General features: G+C 39.7%; 1 protein-coding gene across 1 annotated transcript in view; it reads left to right on the top strand.

Annotated features, from left to right (window-relative positions):
• The first annotated feature begins 19,182 nt into the window (after nucleotides 1–19,182).
• si:dkeyp-14d3.1 (transmembrane protein 132C) overlaps nucleotides 19,183–20,688 on the top strand; it is a 170,423-nt gene continuing 168,917 nt past the window's right edge. The window contains exon 1 of the mRNA XM_020052672.2: nucleotides 19,183–20,127. Within this exon, the coding sequence (XP_019908231.1) occupies nucleotides 20,052–20,127 (76 nt within the window). The 5' untranslated portion in view covers nucleotides 19,183–20,051. The remainder of the gene's footprint in view (nucleotides 20,128–20,688) is intronic.

Raw genomic sequence — 20,688 nt, 5'->3', positions numbered from 1 at the left:
CAAAAGGCTATGGTGTAACATAGCAAGGTACAGCATAGTCCTGTAGTGTTTGGCAGGCAGTATACCACAACCTTTGGCTCCCCAGACGGGCACACTGCCCACTGATCCAAATAGGGATATCCCTTTTGGAGGGGCGAGTAGTGGCCTTACCAAGGTTGCTACACTACCCCCACCAAAAAGGAGAGTGTGTCCTCATGCTTCACTATACCAAGTCCCACACAGAAACATGCCTCTCCGATGGCCATCCAGGCCAATCCCAATTCTGACACCAATGTAGCGTTGTAACAGAATGAGCCGTAGACGCAGTTGTAGCAAAGAAATTGGAGAGCAGAAATGGAAGTAACTAGGCTACTTTTTTGTGGACAAAAGCTACCCAGCATCGCCACCTGCTTATTATATATGTATTATATGCTGTTGGTAGGTAGACGAAAATATGTTATTTCATATACGTAGTGTGTGACATTCATAATTTACTGTAGCAAGCTAGCTGAGACAATTTTTTTCTGATTTCTGATACTATAAATGTACATAGCTACACAGTCACAGCTAGGCCGGGTTATATCTGTCTTGTTCATTGATTTAAAAAACGCTTGACTATATAAAATAATGTTAACATAGTTTTCTACACTATTACTGATGCATGAAAAGAAATCCCCAACTATGAAAGTAAAAATCCCCAACTATGAAAAGAAATCCCCAACATTTGTCCTTTTTCTGGACCAAATTTCTGCTGCACAAAATACCAGCATGACTAGTGTTAAGTGACTTGACTTTACCGCACTCATCACAGGTAAGATGGTGTACCTATTTGGACGTCATGTCCCATCTATGCTTTGCATCTATGGTCCTCACAGCTACTAGATTGTACAGACGCCTGCGCTTACATTTAAAGCAACGCTGATATCAGCCTGCTTATATCAGCGTATAACGACACACTAGACATAATACCAAGACGCCATAATTCACAGCAAACCGTACTGTCTATCAAGCAACAGAAATCAAAGAAAATCAGTGTGTAGCTGATTAACATGCATGAAAACAATTATTGCCGTATTTGTCACGAACATTTGCGCTACAAAGGCAGCTTAGAAGTAACCAAGAAAATATTAGAAAAAAACTAAAACAGCAAATGAAAACAACATTAACGAAACCCAGCATTAGGTTTAACATGAGTGAACATTTTTTTTCCTACACATGGAATATTTGAGACTCAAATTATAATTCAAGGGAATCAACTCCAAAAAGAATCTTGCATATGGGCCCTTTCTGTATTTTATGCAACCTCCTCTTTTAAAGATAATAGCAACAATTAATTAATAGTTGTTTTATTATATTGCAGATGTCTGGGTTATAAGGATTCGGCTACTTCAGTTTTTTCTTGAAGGGTCGGAATACCTATGGCAGTACTAATGTTGACAGTGACTGATATGAAATAATTTTATTTGAAGTCAATTACAATTTGCCCTTTAGCACCATCTGTGGTGAATCTGATACAGAGACCCAGACATTGATTTCAAAGCCGCAAAGCGGTCCATTATGATGGTTCTGTAAAAGTAACCTCAATGCAAGCCTTGGGTTTCAGGCAAATTGCCTAGAGCTGCTGCTGGCAGGGTATATAGATAACTGAAAAGTTGGTTTGGAATCACATATTTTATACATATTTAGCCCAATTTTTCTTGTACTATCTTTAACATAATCAATAATGTATATTTCCCAAACCACTAATACAAATATTTAGCAGGGTGGGGAACATCTGTAAAAAGTCAGGTAAATTAGCAAAAAGGCTACAAATGTTCAACATTTGTTGTTTAAATGTTACCTAATAATATTAAGCAATTAGAAGAGGGAATAGTGGCATGGGGCGTTCCTCTCTTTTGTTTTAACGACAAAATGTGTGCTTCAGTTTTTTTAAGCTAATGACAGCTCAGCAGAAGGGAACCCAGTCCCCCTCATCACCAAATCAATGAAAAATACCCCCACCTAGTTAATCTGTCAACAGTCTATTAGCAGCAAGTTATGTGCACCTTAACAGTTACCTCACAGTTCAATAGTCATACTTGTAAAGATAGCTAGTGGTAGCGTATACAAGTTTGGAAGGACATAAACTCTGTAAAATGTCATAGAAAGATCAAATTGCTGTCATCTACTCCTATGGCTGGCTCATCTAGAAGATGAGGTTCCTTGTGAGCATGTAATACCCGATGTTGTCTTTCTGTTACTTCAACCTGTTTAGTGTGCATTGACATTCTTCCACTGTTTTTGTGCCTATGACTTGTAATCAGCTGCCTTGGGCAAGTGTGAATAATAAACTTGTTTCAACCGTGAATAATTGTTTTTTTTCCTCCTTTGAACTCCAACAAGCTTGCCAACAAACAGTTTTGTAGCACCCAGGTTTAGGTTTATGTTACGGTATTTGTGCAACACTGTTTTATTTTTTATGTAAGTAGGATTATCCCTGGCCTTGTTTTTCCCCTAGCGAGTTAGTGTCTTTGACATGACTCAGAGTGAGACCCAAAAGCAGACTTAAAGACAGTGATGCGGGTGTTAGGTTCAATTCAATCGTTCACAATCACAGAGCAGAGACAAGTCATCGGCAGGCAGGGTTGGGTACATGGCAAGCACAAACGGCAACGCAGGCAGGGAGTGAGCAGGAGGAGGTCGAGGCTGGCAGAGGTCAGTACACAGGAGGTCTGAGGGAAGGCGAGACTACAGACAAGGAACGACTCAGGGAAACCACAAGGCGAACTGGTAACTGGAACAAACAGAGAAGACAGGTTAAGTAGGCAGGGATAATGAGGGGATGGATGGGAGACACCTGGTGTGGGTGAGACATAAGGCAACACAAGTGAATGCAATCAAAGGTGGTAACCCCTTAGGGCATGACAGCCTTGGCAAGTTTATGACTACATTGCAGCATGTTTACAAAGTTGATTACTTTGACCCGTTGTTTGCAGATTTCTAATATATTTGTTCATATTTATTATAAAAATACCTGTTATAATGCATTACAAGCTTATTTATAACGCCTTATGTGCTACACAAGGTTGAAATGAAGACACACAGGCACAAACGCAGAAATAAACAAATGCACACACCACTGCACTTTTCCCCCGAAGTGTTTTCTCCCCATGTGTTCTACATTTTAATGTGTATTCATTCATCACAAATGCCCAGTGGGAGCCCGCACGCACTTTCCTTCTAGTGCAAGACAGAGCACAGCAGTTCAATCAATGGCTGATTAATAATTCTAATTTCATCACTTACAGGCAAGGCATTATTATAATCACATCCTACCCAGGCATTCAATAACGCATTGTTCATTGCAAGAATGCCAGCCTGCTCAAGATCTCTCTGATGTGGCTGCAGCCTCATGCCATTTCTCACCACACTTTAATTAATTCACTTTTTGTGCCATGAATGATCAATTTCCATTTCACTTATTTGACAAATCTGCCTGAGATGCATTTCATATATTTTTTGTGCATACACACCTGTTTAGTAACTCTGGTGGTGGGCATTTCCATGAAAAAGAACCCATACAAATGTGAAGTTCATAGGAGCACATCAAATCTACACTGCTCAAAAAAATTAAGGGAACACCTAATCATCACAGTAGAACATCAAGTCAATAAAACTTCAGGGATATCAATCTGTCCATTTAGGAAGTATAAGAGATTGTGAATCAATGTCACCTGTTTTGGTGCAAAAGAAAGTGACAACAGATACACTAGAGAGGCAAAAGCAAGACAACCCCCAAAAATGGATTGGTTTTGCAAATGGTTGCTCTCTCTTTGTCCTTCCTGACTGTCCGCCATTGGCGCCCCTTTCTCTTCACAGATGAGAACACGTTCACACTGAGCACATGTGACAGATGTGAGTCTGGAGACGCCGTGGTGAACGTTATGCTGCCTGCAACATCATCCAGAATCACCGGTTTGGCGATACGTCAGTGATGTTCTGGGGAGGCATATTCTTGGATGGTCGCACAGACCTCCACGAGCTAGACAACAGTACCGGGATGAAATCCTCAGACCCATCGACAGACCTAATGCTGGGGCAGCAGGCCCTGGGCTCCTCCTGGTGCCGGACATTGCCCGACTTCATGTGGCTAAAGTGTGTAGGCAGCTCCTGGATGACAAAGGCACCAATGCCATTGACTGGCCCTCAGATTCCCCAGACCGCAACCTGAGAACATCTGGGATGTTATGTATTGGTGCATCCATCACCGCCAAGTAGCGTCACAGATTGTCTAGGAGCTCACTGATGCCCTGATCCAGGTCTGGGAGGAGGTCCTTTACAACATGTTGCACCCCGGCTCAGCATCACCACGCTACACCAGTAGTTACATCATATTGTTCTCAGCTTATTACACAATGTACAGCAAAGATTTTGATCCCTAATTTCATTCATTGAGACCCGATGTGTTTCCCTTCATTGTTTTGAGCAGTCTGCTTAACTCAAATGTCACAAGCTTTGTTAACAACAGGTGCATCCTAACGATACAACGCTTATTTTTGGTCACTTCTCCAAAACACAGAGGGAAATAAATGTATATATATTTAAAGATATAAAACAGTCAACGGAAGCCTACACAGTGATAAAAATAACAAATAAGAAAGCTGTTATGTTCATTGAGCAGAGCTTCAGAATTGTCCCATCAGAGTTGAATAATTTGAAATACTCAATACTCAAATCCTGTGGTTTCAGACTCTAAAGACCGGCATTCCCTTGATATTTCAAGAATACTAAATATATTCACTGAAAGAGGCTTGTTGTTTCATTAATAAATATTGGTCAAAATGTTATACCAGTATCAGCCGCCATTGGCAGGTTTGTATTGGCACAGGATCTGCAGACAGCAGGCCTGTGTATGAGTTCAGTACAAACATGGTCAGAATGGAAATTATCCCCTACCTGGAAGGCATCAAAGCTACCTACTCTCCCTATGAGCCTTGTGTGATGGGGCAGAAACATTGTGTACTGGCATATCCTTTGGGTATCTGCTAATTGAACATTACAAGCTGGCTGCAAGGCAGGTCACCAAACCTGCTAAAGCCCAAACCTCGGATATGGTTAATCAACTTTTGACCAATTTTAAAACCTCCTCAGCAGGAACAAATCTGTACGTTATGCATTGAAAATAATTTCCTTCTAGCTTGGCATTTAATGTTTTACAGCCTATACTCAGCACAGTTATAGTTAACTGCTAAACTTTGGGTTGCAGCTAGTCTCGCAAGGCCACAACTCCTCATCTCCTCATGTCTGGAAACTTCTGTATTTCAAAAACAGTTTGAATTGTCCAGATTTCAAATTGATATTACATTTCAAGAAACCTCCCCCACACTCTCATTGAAGGCATGTTAGTTTGGTTTTACACTGGAGAATATCTTCTAATCAGAAAACAGTGACATGATCACACCATATGTTAGTTTGTTAAAAATACAAGTACGTTAATTACCCTTATGACAGTTTGCTTGCAATGGAGAAGGCTTCTGTAGAGCCGCATCATTGTGGCCTTGTGTACAAATGCTAATGTCTGAGAGAGGGACATATTTGTCTCAACTCTGCCTGGGCGGATGTTGGACAGAGTTACTTGGACTCATCACGCTTATAGCAACTCTTTGTGGTATGTGGTGTGCCTGTGAGCTATATCATGGCTGTTGGCTGGAGAAGAAGTTCACCTCCAGCACGAGGCTATACACTGAGTCATGTAAAACAGTAAGTATTGACAGCACTCTGTGTCACTGGCGAGTCAATCAAATTCTGGGGACTTGAACTGTGATTTTTTTTTAAAGATTTCTATAGCATAAAATAATTAATGCATTTCTGTTATTATATTATAATACCAGGGTTCCAAAACCTCTCAAACCCTCCCAGAAATTCAGATAGGGAGGATCTGACTGGGACACAAATTAGAAAAACACAACTCCTGCACCTATTTCACTGAAGGTCAAGCATTGCTTGGTACAGCGCTCAATAAACACAATCTAGCAACTGATAATTTCAGAAAATGCCAAAATGTAATAACTGCACAAATGTGGTGAATTTTGAATTAATTAACGCTGGCAATACATAATAATATGCAATACATTAACAACAATGATGTCTGAGATATTGCATGTGACAGATGTGCAGAGACAGATCCTAAAAATGTATTGGTTAATAATGCTACTGCATTATTTTAGGTTCTAATCAAAAAATGATTGAGTTCAGTATCCTTTGACCATCAATACAACACACCAAGTTCCATACACATCACACATACAGATCATATATTCAATGCCTGATTTACAGTGTTAGTGTATTAGTGTTTTTCACATTAGAAATGTCAATTGACTAAAACATTGTAATTTGTTAACAATGGATTAATGTAGAAAAATGCTGATATATACTGTGGATATTCACTGTAATAAAAACAATTGCGCCTTAAAAATGGAGCACACAGTAGAAAGGTGAATTAGCATAGCACAAATTGTGCAATGTTTTTTGGTTGATGCAGCTCATAAAATAGTAGCATGTGAAATTTCTTTGACTTTTTCTAAGTATGGACCTGTTCCGTTCAAAGGTGGCAGCCGTGAGTCGCCATTGGGTTGTGTTTTTTCAGCTGGATTGTGAGAAGAGAGCAGAAAACAGAAAATAACTGCAATTCCATTCTTAAACCACCTATTGGCAAATTGGATCCTTATTACATTCAGGACCCATCTATCAATACATGGACTGGTATCGAAATTACTTTGTTGGCCACAAATTGTTGGCAATAGATCTGGTTTCTCCTGAAACAAGGAAGTAATTTATCTGGTCCACATTTCCTCCTTAGGTGAGAGGGAGCAGGACACATCAAGACTTGTATTTGTTCCCTCAGTGATAGATGTGCCCTCTCTGAGCCTCTGATTACCAGATTACCAGCAGTAAAGCAGGAATCCATTAGACAATCATTTAGTGCTGCTGGGGTCCCTCCCGATTCTCGCCCCTTTATCAAGTGGTGGTACTAGGGAGGACAAAGAAACTTACCTAGGAAGTTGAAAGCATTCTCAAAACATCAGGTAGCAAAATGTTGATTTCCACCTTAATATACCCATCAATGTGTATATCACAATGCTATGCAGCATTATGGAATGGAAAGATGGGCTTTGTCCAATAGTTTTTTTTCTTCTTTACACTATGGTAAAAACACAATTGTTAGTGGAATTCCACCCAGAAGTAGAAAAATATTTGTATTAATTCTATATTTTGAAGATTCTACAGTATGATGTATCACCGTATATACACTATTTGTCGATTGCACTCCTGTCACTTGCTATTGACAATTAGGATTCTACAGATACCACCCCCATTATTGAAGTTGTATGGGGCTAATGGCCAACAAGGAGGGCTAATTACCGTTTCTTCTCAATTAAAATATAGTGGCTTAGGAATAAAAATACTTTGGTACAATAGGCAAATAGTTGGAAGAAAAACTTGGAATCTTTATGTGATCAAATGTTTTTTAAACAGATGGCAATGTTTTCATTAGCTAGCAAAGTCACATATTCGGTCACCCTTCAATATTAGCTACCTGACTTTATAATGTATGTATGAAAATGATGACAACTGGTTTAATTACTATATATTTAACTTCTTTAGAGCTGGTATCTACCACAAGCCTCAGTAAAACACTTTATACCAACTTTTGAGGATGTAATCGAGTAGAATGCTTAGTTGGACATTAGCCCTCAAAACAAGCATGTAATGCATTGGGTCAAAATGTGCAACCCAGGAATAAATCATGAATCTAGAGTTTATACCTGCTTAGTTGACTATTTAGATATTTCTAGTTGACATTCACAAATATAGATATAATGATTTACAACTCATATAATAAAAATGAAAGTCTTTACAAGCTTTATACATGGTTTAATTTGGAACCTTAAAATAAAAGTAAATAAATTACCTTCAAATACATGCTTTTGTAAAAGAAAATCTTCCAACAAGAAAGGGATAATTTTTATTAAACCTTGAATTTCAACAAGGAACACAGTCTGAGACCAAGGTCTGTTTTACTGCTGGGCCCTGTGTATAGATGTTTACACATACAGTTTAGGCTCAATGGTAAAAAAAAAAGAAAATTAAATGAAAAAAGACAGATCAGACAAAACAAGGCGCTCACAGCTAACTCAAAACAAATTACACTGCTTTAAACACCGGTGTTATTCCCTCAGTTGCCTCAGGTTTTTAGTGGATATTGGGCCTAGCGAGGTCTGCAGCGCACCTGTCCTCACAGTGGAAACCTTCCTTGACCCGAGGGGCAGGTTCGTCATAGCCCCTCTCCTGAAACATCCAGACCCCCTCAAACCCTTCGCCGTGGGGGTACATGCGTCCGGGTTTGGGGTGGGAGTGGGTCCGCCTTGTCTCCACCCGTGCCTTTTTATTATTCAAAGAAACCAGTCTGCTGCGGAGAGGAACTACGGCGTGGCTGACCGGGAGCTTTTGGCGGGGAAATTGGCATTGGAGGAGTGGAGACACTGGCGGGAGGGCTCCCTGGAGCTGTTCACTGTCCTGACCGACCATCGGAACCTAGAGTACGTCAGAGCAGCGCGGCGCCTCAATCCCCGCCAGGCCCGGTGGACCGACATCTTCGAGCGTTTCCATTTGACCCTGACGTTACGCCCCGGTAAAAAGAATGTGCCGACACACTCTCCCGTCTACATGACCGGGGGGCCGAACTACAGAAAGACACGCCCATCATACCAGCCTCCTGCATTGTGAGTCCTGTCTCCTGGGACATTGACACGGACATACAAAAGCAGGGAGACGGGACCCTTGTGCCCTAGGGTGGGGGGTTCCAGTGACATCCAGGCTGTGGAGGAGTGGTTCAGGAAGTCAGATGAGGTCTGCTCTGCTGCCCACATCCACCCGCAGGAGACAGAGTGCCAAGACAAAAGAAGCAGGCGGACAGGTAGCGGAGTGACGCCCGAGTACCGCCCAGGGGACAAGGTGTGGTTGTCCATGAGGAACCTTCTCCCCCGTCTGCCCTGCCTTAAGCTTGGGCCCCGGGATGTGGGGCCGTCCGGTGTCCTCTGGAAGGTAAACGACGTCTCATACAGACTGCAACTAATTTCACCATATAGCAACAGAGCCCAAGCCTAAACCATGAAACACAGCACCAGAACATTATCCCTCTTCCACCAAACTTTACAGGAGGCACTGTGCATTCCGTCAGGTAGCTGGCATCATCCAGATACGTCCATCAGGCTGCCAGAGAGTGAAGCGTGATACACGCCTCGAGCCGATGCTTTGCATTGTGCACCTTAATGCGAGGCTTGTGTGCACCTGCTTGGCCCTGGAAACCCATTCAGTAAAATCTTCCGATGTACTGTCCTTCAGCACTCGGCAGTCTCTCACTGTGAGTTTGCGTGGTCTACCATTTTCGTGGCTGGGCTGTTGTTGTTCCTAGATACTTCCACTTCACAACTATAGCCCTTACACTATATGGCCAAAAGTATTTGCATGCAAACTACAGGTATGTTGGTTTTAGGGTTAGCTTTAGAGTTACAGTTGCAGTTACAGTAGATTATGTAATGCTGGGTGCAATTTCCCTTTAGTGGGCAGAGCATAAAAAGCATAGACTAAACATTATAAACCAAATGCAATTTTAACCTATAATGAATGAGTAAAATGTTCACATAACTTTTAAAGCTACAGACTGTTTACAGTTTGAAAGGTAATAAAGTACCCTTGGCAACATGAAGGTGATGACTGAAATGGAAATCAAGTGAGGGGGAGATTTGGGAAGGTCTTCCCAGTGCTTGGCACTCTAAGCGGTGGATTTATCAGTACAGTGAGTCTTTGCGTAATATTCTCTTGTGCTGGCAGAATATTGAAGAGAAATTATCTGGGTGGAATTTATCAGCTGTATGAAAGGTCAGAGAAAGCTAAGCATGCCCTAAGCAGGTCATGACTCTTCCTCCCTGATAAGAAATAAATGCCCATGTAAGGCAGAATGAGAAAAGAAATCACTGTGTTCCATTTATGCTATCAAAATTGCTGAACTGTCACTCAAAATAGGTCACACTGGGTTTCTTTTCAACCATTTTGTGCAAACTCAATATGGTTCTCGTACACTGTTGTGCAGTATGAACACTTCAAAGGAAACCAAATAGCCCCTAAGTGAATTGAACTCTGAAGTATAAAACAAAATCTATGTTCCCTCTTATAAAGACTTTAGGCAATATTGAGTTTACACTTTTCAATTACAGACTTTTTAAATTTATAGTTATTCTTCTGTTGTGACCAAAAGACTAGGTACAGTTGTGCTCATAAGTTTGCATACCCTGGCAGAAATTGTGATGTTTTGGCATTGATTTGGAAAATATGACTGATCATGCAAAAACACTGTCTTTTATTTAAGGATAGTGATCACATGAAGCCATTTATTATCACATAGTTGTTTGGCTCCTTTTAAAATCATAATGATAACAGAAATCACCCAAATGGCCCTTATTGAAAGTTTACATACCCTTAAATGTTTGGCCTTGTTACAGACACACAAGGTGACACACACAGGTGAACATGGCAATTAAAGGTGAATTTCCCACACCTGCGACTTTTAAATTGCAATTAGTGTCTGTGTATAGTCAATGAGTTTGCTAGCTCTCATGTGGATGCACTGAGCCTACTAGATGCTGAGCCATGGGGAGCAGAAAAGAAGTGTCAAAAGACCTGTGTAACAAGGTAATGGAACTTTGTAAAGATGGAAAAGGATATAAAAAGATATCGAAAGCCTTGCAAATGCCAGTCAGTACTGTTCAATCACTTATTAAGAAGTGGAAAATTCGGGGATCTCCTGATACCAAGCAACGGGCATGTAGACCAAGAAAGATTTTAGCCAAAACTGCCAGAAGAATTGTTCGGGATACAAAGAAAAACCCACAGGTAACCTCATGAGAAATACAGGCTGCCTGGGAAACATATGTTTCAACGAGCACAATACGAAGATACTTGAACAAAAATGTGCTGCATGGTCGAGTTGTCAGAAAGAACCCTTTACTGCGGCAATGCCTCAAAAAAGCCTGGTTACAATATGCTGGACAACATCTTGTCATGCCTCACAGCTTCTGGCACACTGTAATTTGGCAGCTATACCACCTGCAAAAATGTTGGGCCTCATAGACAACTATTACAAAAGACTGCACACTGTCATTGATGCTAAAGGGGGCAATACACAGTATTAAGAACTATGAGTATGAAGACTTTTGAACAGGGGTCAGTTAATTTTTTTCTTTGTTGCCATGTTTTGTTTTATGTTTGTGCCATTCTGTATTAACCTACAGCTGAATATGAATCCCATAAGAAATAAAAGAAATGTGTTTTGGCTGCTCACTCATGTTTTCTTTAAAAATGTAACATACATTACCAATTCTCCAAGGGTATGCAAACTTTTGAGCGCAACTGTATATAATAGACACAAGGGATAAACACCAACATTCTGTACACTACATTTGAAAATAATGGATGACGCAATGTGGTGACTCATTGCTGGGAATAGAGGCATCTGTTTTATACCTCAGTGTGCGAACAACAATGAGCAAACATTTACTATATACATTCTTACTTGTAAATATAGAACTAATCAAATGAATGACTGGGTTGTGTCTGTGGCAACCAAAACATGACAAACCATAATCACTAATAAAACAAAACATTTTATTTCCATTAGTAAATGATTGTTTACCTTGCCTGTGCCTTTCAGGCAAACTCACTCACCTGACAAACCAAACTCAGTCACCTGACAAACTAATTTGGGTTGGTTGGTAGGCACCTGAGCTGGCTGATGGAGTCGCTTACAAGTGTTGAGACCAGGAAATCACTGCTGACATGGCCCCTGGGATGGCAATGATGGCCAATTTGCATCCTCCATTGTGCTTCCAAGCCACTCATCAGCTAGCAGCACAGGCAAACATAGAAGTATTAATAGTGCCGAGTGGTGGCAGAATGTTTTTCTGAGGATGGCTAAAGAGCCAGCTGGTTAGTACACTATAGTTATGATTCTGCACACTGTCACTGTGGCATTTGAAGTTTTGAATTTTTTTTGTCAATTACATCTTTGAGTGCCATCTGTTAAGTATCTGACATAGAGAACCAGAAATCCATTCCTCCTTATATGGTGGAACTTGTAGAGGACTGCGATGGTTATGTGAAACCCTCATAGTCAACTGGTCTAATCAAATCTCAATCAAGTATCTCTCAGTTGGCAACATCTGGTACATCAAGCTGTTTTGCAGAATAAAGATGCAGTTGTTTTTGAATTAAGCATTGAGAAATGTTATTTCCACTATCTTGCTGGAAAATGTTTATTACGATTCTATTACAAGTCTACCTCATGTCTGTGTATGCTATTTGAAATAGAATAGGTTATTTACTTCTATGCCTATGTGAGTTGTATTTGTTTAAAGGTTATACAAAAAGAGGAAATCACCTGGATAGGAGCTGGTATAGTGTACCCTCTTGTGACTAACTTGAGGGCCACTGGAAAAGGTCACTTTATTCTTCCCCTGTGGGAATCTGCCAGGCACACTGAGTGATGGCCACAGCCAAGATGATAACTAAATACAATTTTAATGCCCTTTCAATGGATGGCTGTAATCTCCACAAGCTCAAGGTGTACTGGGAACTCAGGGAGACAGGGTAGAGCCTAGTCTGCATTGACAGTGGGTATTATTGGAGCTATCAGGGATCTGATAGAGGGTGGAGAATGAAGTGTGATGATGAATTTGGGGCTCCTGTCCACCTCGGTGGAGCTGTCAGGAAATGGCAGGCCGGGGAGCCTGGCTAAGGTCATGAACAAAGGAAGTCACCTCAGGGTTGCACCAAGGGAACAACTTACCATATACAGAGAAGGAATACATAGCAACTTTGAACTGAAGGCCAGAGGGGGAGTAAAAATGTAATGATGACAGAAAGGTTTTATCATCATCTGGTCGAACGTAAAACAACATAGATTTCTCCCTATGTGTATTTACATTCTCAAAGTCACCAAAACAGATTGTATTGTTCCGTTGTATTTTTAGTCCTCAAACTTCCCCATCCAAAATGTCTTATTTGAGTCATGAGTAAATTGATGCAGTGTATATGCTGCCAAAGTCCAAACTACATGTACAAAACCATTCCTTTAACCAACAGACCTGACTATACTAATACACTTAGCAGATGTGGATTGAAAAGGAGTTAAAGGTGTATTTCTGCCTTTCACTATTACTTGCGGTCACAGAAAGTGTGATCTTAGACCTTGAGACCCAGTCTGGAACATTATGCAAACCTTAAGAAATATAACACCTCTCAGTGTAGAACAGACTTCCAGGGAATTGAGCGAAAGCCCAGATACATAAGTGCTGCCTTTGGGCTGGCGCCAGATTTTGGTTGAATGACAAGCCAATTCAACATTGCCGCTGAGAAGAAATGACCCTTTTTGAGACCATTTAAAAAAAAAAAAAGCTTAATGCTTTTTACGGCTGTTCAAAACTGAATTTCCCTTACAGAGATCACATTACATACATGCAGAGGAAATCGAAACAGGTTCCAGGGGCGTGGAAATTTAGAACCTGTGTGAAACACTTGAAGACAGTGTGTGAGGTCTGTTTTCTGTCCAATCAAAGTGATGTAGCTTAGTAAACATCTCATTTGGTTCTTATTAAAAAATCATATTGCTATGTAAATATCTCATAAAAAGTGAGCAGATAAATTGTCGTGAGGGAATGTTTGAATGGCTGACATTATTTAATATTTATTTGGGACAGCAATAGTAACAAGGAATCGTAATGTATTAAGCTAACAAATAGTGCCACCCATAAGTATTGGGACAGCGAAGTCAAAACTGCCCTTAAGGCATATGAAAATACAAACATTTCAGAGTTCCATTCCCCCATTATATGTGAGGATAAATAATGGATATGTAATTCAAAGCAAATGTAGGTATGAAAACTAGTATTTAGTCGCTAGTATTTTATCCCTTTCATGCAATAACAGCAGTAAGTCTGCAACCCAATGACAGCATCAAACTCTTGGTATCATCTTTTAAGATGCTTTACCAAGCCTTTACTGCAGCCATTTTGGGTTGTTGCTTGTTTGGGCTATCTTGAGCCATCTCTTCAGCAAGTGAAATACAGGTTCAATCGAATTTAAAACAGGAGATTGACTTGGCCAGTCTAAAACGTTTCACTTTTCCCCCCTGATGAACTCTTTGGTTGCATTGGCAGTGTGTTTTGCATCATTGTCCATTTTCCTGTACTTTGGTGGCCAAGATTGCTTCTGCACATTTCTGAAATCATTCTGCTGCTGCCACCATTCATTACATCATCAATAAAAACGAGTGAGCCTGTTCCAGAGGCACCCATTCATGCCTATGCTATGACACTACCTCCACCATGCTTCACAGATGCTTTGAATCATTTGCAGTCCCTTATTTCTCTACACATTTGCCTTCCCAAAACTTTGATTAAAGTTCAACATCACATCTGTCTATAAAACTCTGTTCCAGAACTGAACTGTATCTATGAACTTTCCAGAAAATTCTAATCTGGCATTTCTATTTTTGATGCTAACCACAGGTTTGAATCTTGCACTGTTGTCTTTGTAATTCTTCTGCAGCAGTCTTCTGTGAACAGCACATTCTGTCACTTTCACCCCAGCATTCTGACAGTGGTTGGTGATTTTCCCTTCTCTAACGACACTTATTTTAGGGTTGTTTTTTTTCTCGAAGCTCTGGTAATTTTTTCTGTCATGAACTGCTGTTGTTTTCCATGGCCGACCTGGTTGTTGCAGGTTATTGAAGACACCAGTAGTCTCTTTTTCTTGACAAAAAACTGTTGATTTGGCTATGCACTTTAGTGCTACCATTCTAATTGAGTTTCTATTTCCTTTCAGCTTCTAAATCGCTTGCTTTTCTTTCATAGACAGCTCCATCATGTTGGATTATGCCAATTGAGACCAAATGCAGATTTCAAAGGCAAAAGCAAAGGATACAACTGAGACAGCACATTCACAGCTCTTTTATGTGTGAACAAACAATTCATCAGGAAACACCTGGTCAATTAGAAACATTCTGTACTATTGCTTCATATTCATCTTGTAATCCTATTTGCATACGCCTTAACTGTACAGCAAAAATAGCTATTTTGACTGTGTCCCAAAACATATGGAGGGCGCTGTACTAAATTGTTTACAATAGTTATTAGATGGATCATTTAGCATTTGACACTGCAGGGATTGATATTTCAGGTATTGATATTTTAAAACATTAAAACATTTTAAATTACATCGATATTGGCCTTTCCTGCTACTGCATGCTGTAAATAGTAAAACATATATCATAAGGATCAAGCGGTTAATGTCTTCACATCAACATTTGTCACAAAAAGCTTCTATGAATTAAAAGTCTAACTAGCACTAAGATGGTGAAGCACAGAGGCTAGGAAAAACTTTCCAGAAATGTTGGAACCTAGGAAGAAACAGAGAGGAGCCAGGCTTCTAGTGGTGGCCAGACCTATTTGTGCTACATAAGAAATTTTACATAGACATTTGTCCAACATTTGCACCCTAAGATATTTTGTCATGGCAACAGGAGATAGGTTGAGTAGGAAAGGAGAAAGAGAGTTGATGAGCAGTGATAGATGATTTCTCAGTGGCAGCAATTGGCAAACAAAACGGTAAAAAAAAACAGGCCCTCAAAGAGACCAGCAGTGAACCATACCATCATTTCAATCCTTTTTTGCCCACCACGTAATCAATGATATGGTCCACATGTGGGTGATTTGTGCACTGGGAGAGCATCCTCTGCTCTACAACCTGAGATGGTAAAAGCCCACAGATCATGAGGTTAGTGAGTTTTTTCTGGGTATCTGGATAGTGGGTGGGGGAGCTGAAAAACAAAACAAGATATCTAATTATCAGAGACAGAAGGGTATCCAGCATGACAGAGGAAGCCACTTTCTTGGGGAGTTTAATATACAGATCGATTGCGAGGTGTGATCTTCTTGGAAAAGGGATGCAGAAGATGGCTGAGAAGAGCCCATTACTTCTGCAAAACTGGCCATTACAGGCCAACACGAAGCTCCACTGCCTACTTTGAGGAGTGTCAAATAAACAGTGTATACAAACTGTTTCTGATAAGTTCATTTTCATGTTGCTAATGATAAACAACAATGATGATGAGGGTTGGAAAAGGTGTTGTTGTGCCATTTCTATTCACACATGGTACAACTATTCTATACAGTATACATTATAAGAGAGATTATGGCCACATGGTGGACTCCAAGTCTCTTATGCCCAATGTTGAATGACATGTGTCTAGCCAAGTAGACATCCAACATGTAAAAGCCTACCCAAATTTGAGAATGATGGACTGGCAGTGACACTTAAAGCAAGAGTGAATACACACATTTACATACATGTTGCTATATTATAATAGTGAAATAATTAGTGTCCTGTTTTTTGTTGTAGTGTGGGTAAGGACGTATGCTAACATATTAAGATGTAAGCAATGAGGATGTGCTAATTTATTCTACTGTTCTTATTTACAGATTTATCAATACACATCTCTTATGATTGGGCTGGTTTATGTTTGGTCACTTCATGCTGTGTTTGAAGATACATCAAAGCACTGAAACAAATAGAGCAGCAAAAGACAACTGTACTGACTTGCCTGATTTTAAATGTAAGTAGCGTTCATAGTGAATAGGCTTTTGCTCTGGATTTTTACTCATTCATATCATGCAACTGGCTTACCATTATGAGTTCAGTGCGTTTTTTCTAAATGGAATTAACCTTTAGATTAGAGAAAGCATCAATACTTTATTTGGACGGTTAATCTGTAGATGCTTTACAGGCTATTAAAAACATCAACTATCTACTAAAACTAACCCTAACCATAAACCTCATTCTTTCCCTAAAGCGTTTTCCCCAAAATGTACCTTAACATGTATTCCTTCGTTTTTTTTTATAGTATGCACATCTGTAGAGCATCTACAGATAGTAACTTTGACTATCCAGATTAATTCAAACTGACAAAAGCAGACACATGCTTAATGGCAGTGGGTTTGCATGTATGTATGTATGCATGTAGGTTTAACAATATGTGGACCATAAGTCCCCAGAAAAGAAAGAAAAAGTTGACAAATTGGTCCCAACGTTTTAAGACAGTCTCCAATAAGAAAAAATATATTTCCAGTTTAAGGGTTAGGAAATAGTGAACATGGTGTTCTGTTAACCACAAAGACTGACAAATGAGAATGTTTGCAGTGATATTACATGTTGAATCCACTACACTATTGATTACGTTTTATAATACCTGTTATATTGGATTACATTTGAACATTAAATACATGATTTGGTTCCTGTGTCTGTGTTATTTAAGAATTTTAGTAGACTAGACATTGTTTAAGATCAAGAGACGTTAGGACAAGTTATTAAAGTGACTTGAATGCAGTTTAAAATGTTGGTTGGTCTTCAAAGTATAACTTCTGTAACATGTACACTCTGGCATTGACGATCGTAATACGGTCTAGACTGATTGATGGTGGCTGAAGTAATCCCGCAAACAACTGAAAGGTTTTCTGAAGTGAACACCGGCCACTGAGGATAATATTTGGAAAAACGTCTATTGTCAATCAGAAAAAAAACATTATCAACGTCTTGCACTATTGGTGGGCGTGAACCGATGTATTTTCAACAGATGCAGTTATATATTAACAATGTACACGCGAAATTCAAGTGAGATACTCAAAATGCCCGGAGTTAACCAGTGTTATCTTCTGGGCAAACAAAAACAGTTAATCCACTTGGTGTCGCTGTTGTTTGTCAATCAGGATACAATTAAGAAGCGGCCGGGACTCGAGTAACAATTACAAAGAGCATTAATCAATGAGAGTCAAGGAGAGTTCGGCAACATAAATTGCTAATGTCTTTTTGAACATCAGTTGGCAGAGAATTGGTTAGATATGTTATGAAATTGCTTTCTTAATATCTGCACACTCTCAGAAGAGCTTCGCTAGTGCCCAAAGAAACAAGAACATTATGTAGCCGCCTAACCAGTTGTGATTATGTGGATTTCGCTATATTTTTTTTTGTTTAGGTTAGGTTAGGATTGTCAATCACGCGGCGTTATCACACTGGCAATCTGAAAATTAAATGCCCAGTGCGGTGTGTAAAATGCAATTAAACGCCAACCAATTGAAAACAAGTTGACACCTTTTGCATATCAATGTACTGAATAATTAGGACTCGTTTATTTATGCGTCCAGTGAACTTAGTTTACTTACCAATGCAACAGGTAGTGCATGGATACAGCCCTTAACCATGGTATATTGGCAAAAACCCATAAATCCGAGGTACCAGGAAACGTAGCATAAACAAATACATGCACGGTAAAATACCACGACTTTCAGCCAATGGGGGGGGTATGGCCAATGTACCATGGGTAAGATCTGTTCTTATCCTTCATGCAATGCAGTGTCTAGATATGTCTTTAGGCATGGTATATTGGCCATATATCACAAACCCCTCAGGTGCCGTATTGCTATTATATACCGGTTACCACTGGCAACGGAATTAGAGCGGTTAAAAACCATCTTATGTCATACTCGTGGCATGGTCTCATGCATACCAGGCTTTCAGCCAATTTACGTCGACTTCCTAAACGACTGTTAGTCAGAGGTGTTCGTGAGTTGACCGTACGACGTAGAGTCAGACTTATAAACAATCTGACTATCCCGAGGTCCGGTGGTAAGATAATACTGGACTGCAGACCGATGTCAACCTAGAACCACTGACGCCTGCAAGTTAGGGTTATTATTCAAGTATATAAATATTGTATAGTTAGGCTAGTATTCGAAAGATCATGAGCTATCCGTTGCCTTGAATTAAATGTATCCAGATTGTTTGGCAAAATAAATAGCATATAACTATTTGTGAGTGTGCTAAAGTTTATAAATGCTATGCTTAGCCTACCATGCGTTACATTTTGGGGAAACATGAATAACAAAACATTTCATCTTCATTGGGACTACATCACATCTGCAATGTAGAGTGCGTGCGTGGGGTGCTGAGCGGTCGGTCCGCCTTTAACTCTACACGCCTCCTTGACTAGAATTTGGCAATCCACGTTGTGACTTACATTCAATTCCCTCAGCATTTTATTCAAAGGATGTTGACGGTGTGCACTGTACCAAGAGGATGGATTTAAGAGGGCGGAATGGCAGGTCCTTATAACTTGGCTGTATCTGCACCCCGAAACCTAAGCGGAGACAAATGAAAATCCTTATTTCATGCTGCATAGTCGGCGGCCACATGGAGTGCGGAAGTTTGAATCAAACGAATGTCAAACAACTACTATCAAACCACTTTGAGGTTCTGCATTCGACATGGTGATATTCATTTTTGTACCCGCTGTAAACAACCTGTGCTGGAGTTACGCGTGATTTGAAACATGCATTTTTTTTCTACTGGTGAAGCAGGACTCCTGAAGAAGTGTATATAAACACTTATTTGTATATTTTTACAACAATTTTTGATAGTCTACAGCCAAAGTAGACTATCGGGGATTAAATTAAATTATTGGGGTTCGACAATAAGAGCTGTAACGACGCGCCAAGAAACTTAACATCGGCCAGGAAAGGGGATTTAAAATCTACTATAATCCACATGTGAAAATATAACTGTAATAACAACGGTTTGCAAGGTTTTTCATGATCCCACTTATGAAAGATAACTTAGTTTTCTAGATGTAGGCTAGTCTAATGTAACGCTTCACTACTTGCGCTTTTGTCTGGACAGCAATTAATGTCCATGTACGTTTTACTTTTAGTACCCAAATATTTTTTGTTTGAAAATGTATTACATATATCCAAGTTTTACATTCGATATTAAACAATGATGAAAGTTCCTGTGGGATTCATTAAACTGTCTTTTACTTAAAAATACAATATTTGGATGGTCAGTGGACATTTGTAAAAATACGAGTGTCGGTTTTACGCTGTTTGATTCGCCACCCTTTTTGATTCATCCTTTAACAATAAATCTACATGGATTTTTTTCAAGAGGCGAAAAGAAACATGTTGCATCTCCGTGCGCTACGATCAATCTTGATACTTTTAGGGGGTAAGTGACATTTTAAACCATTTGTTTTTGTCACCATTCCGCACGTTAACTCATTTTAGCTTTATGATATTGAAATAATTTAATATTTTATTCAGTTTCTTAAGCTGGTGTGTTTTATATTTCTGTTATCATGAACATTGGGTGGTCATATAGCTAGTGAATAAGTTACCCACGTTAACGGGTCATTCGGATAGCTTGTTCATGAGAGTCCATCATCTTACAACAATTCAAACAAGCTACTTGCTGTTTTTATGTTGGCATAGCTGTCCATACCTTTTTGAACAAATCAGCATCTCATTATCATACCCAGCTCCAGTACATGTAACAGAAATTGACTCAAAGTTCATGAGAGTTGGTTCTGTAAATTGAGTTCAGTATGTATGGAGTCAAAGGCCAATGATCTGGATATGTCTCTTAAAACATTGTTGAAGTTGAAGTCCATGAGTCTACATTATGAAACTCAACCTAATAGGAACCACAGGCTGCTGATTCACTAGTCATAATGCACAAGTAACAGGCAGTGGAGTTTAATGCTGAAGAGGAAAATACATTGTCCAAGCA

Source organism: Esox lucius, chromosome 13 (genome assembly GCF_011004845.1).
Source record: "Esox lucius isolate fEsoLuc1 chromosome 13, fEsoLuc1.pri, whole genome shotgun sequence".
NCBI lineage: Eukaryota > Metazoa > Chordata > Actinopteri > Esociformes > Esocidae > Esox > Esox lucius.
This window is presented reverse-complemented; position numbering and strand designations above follow the sequence as displayed.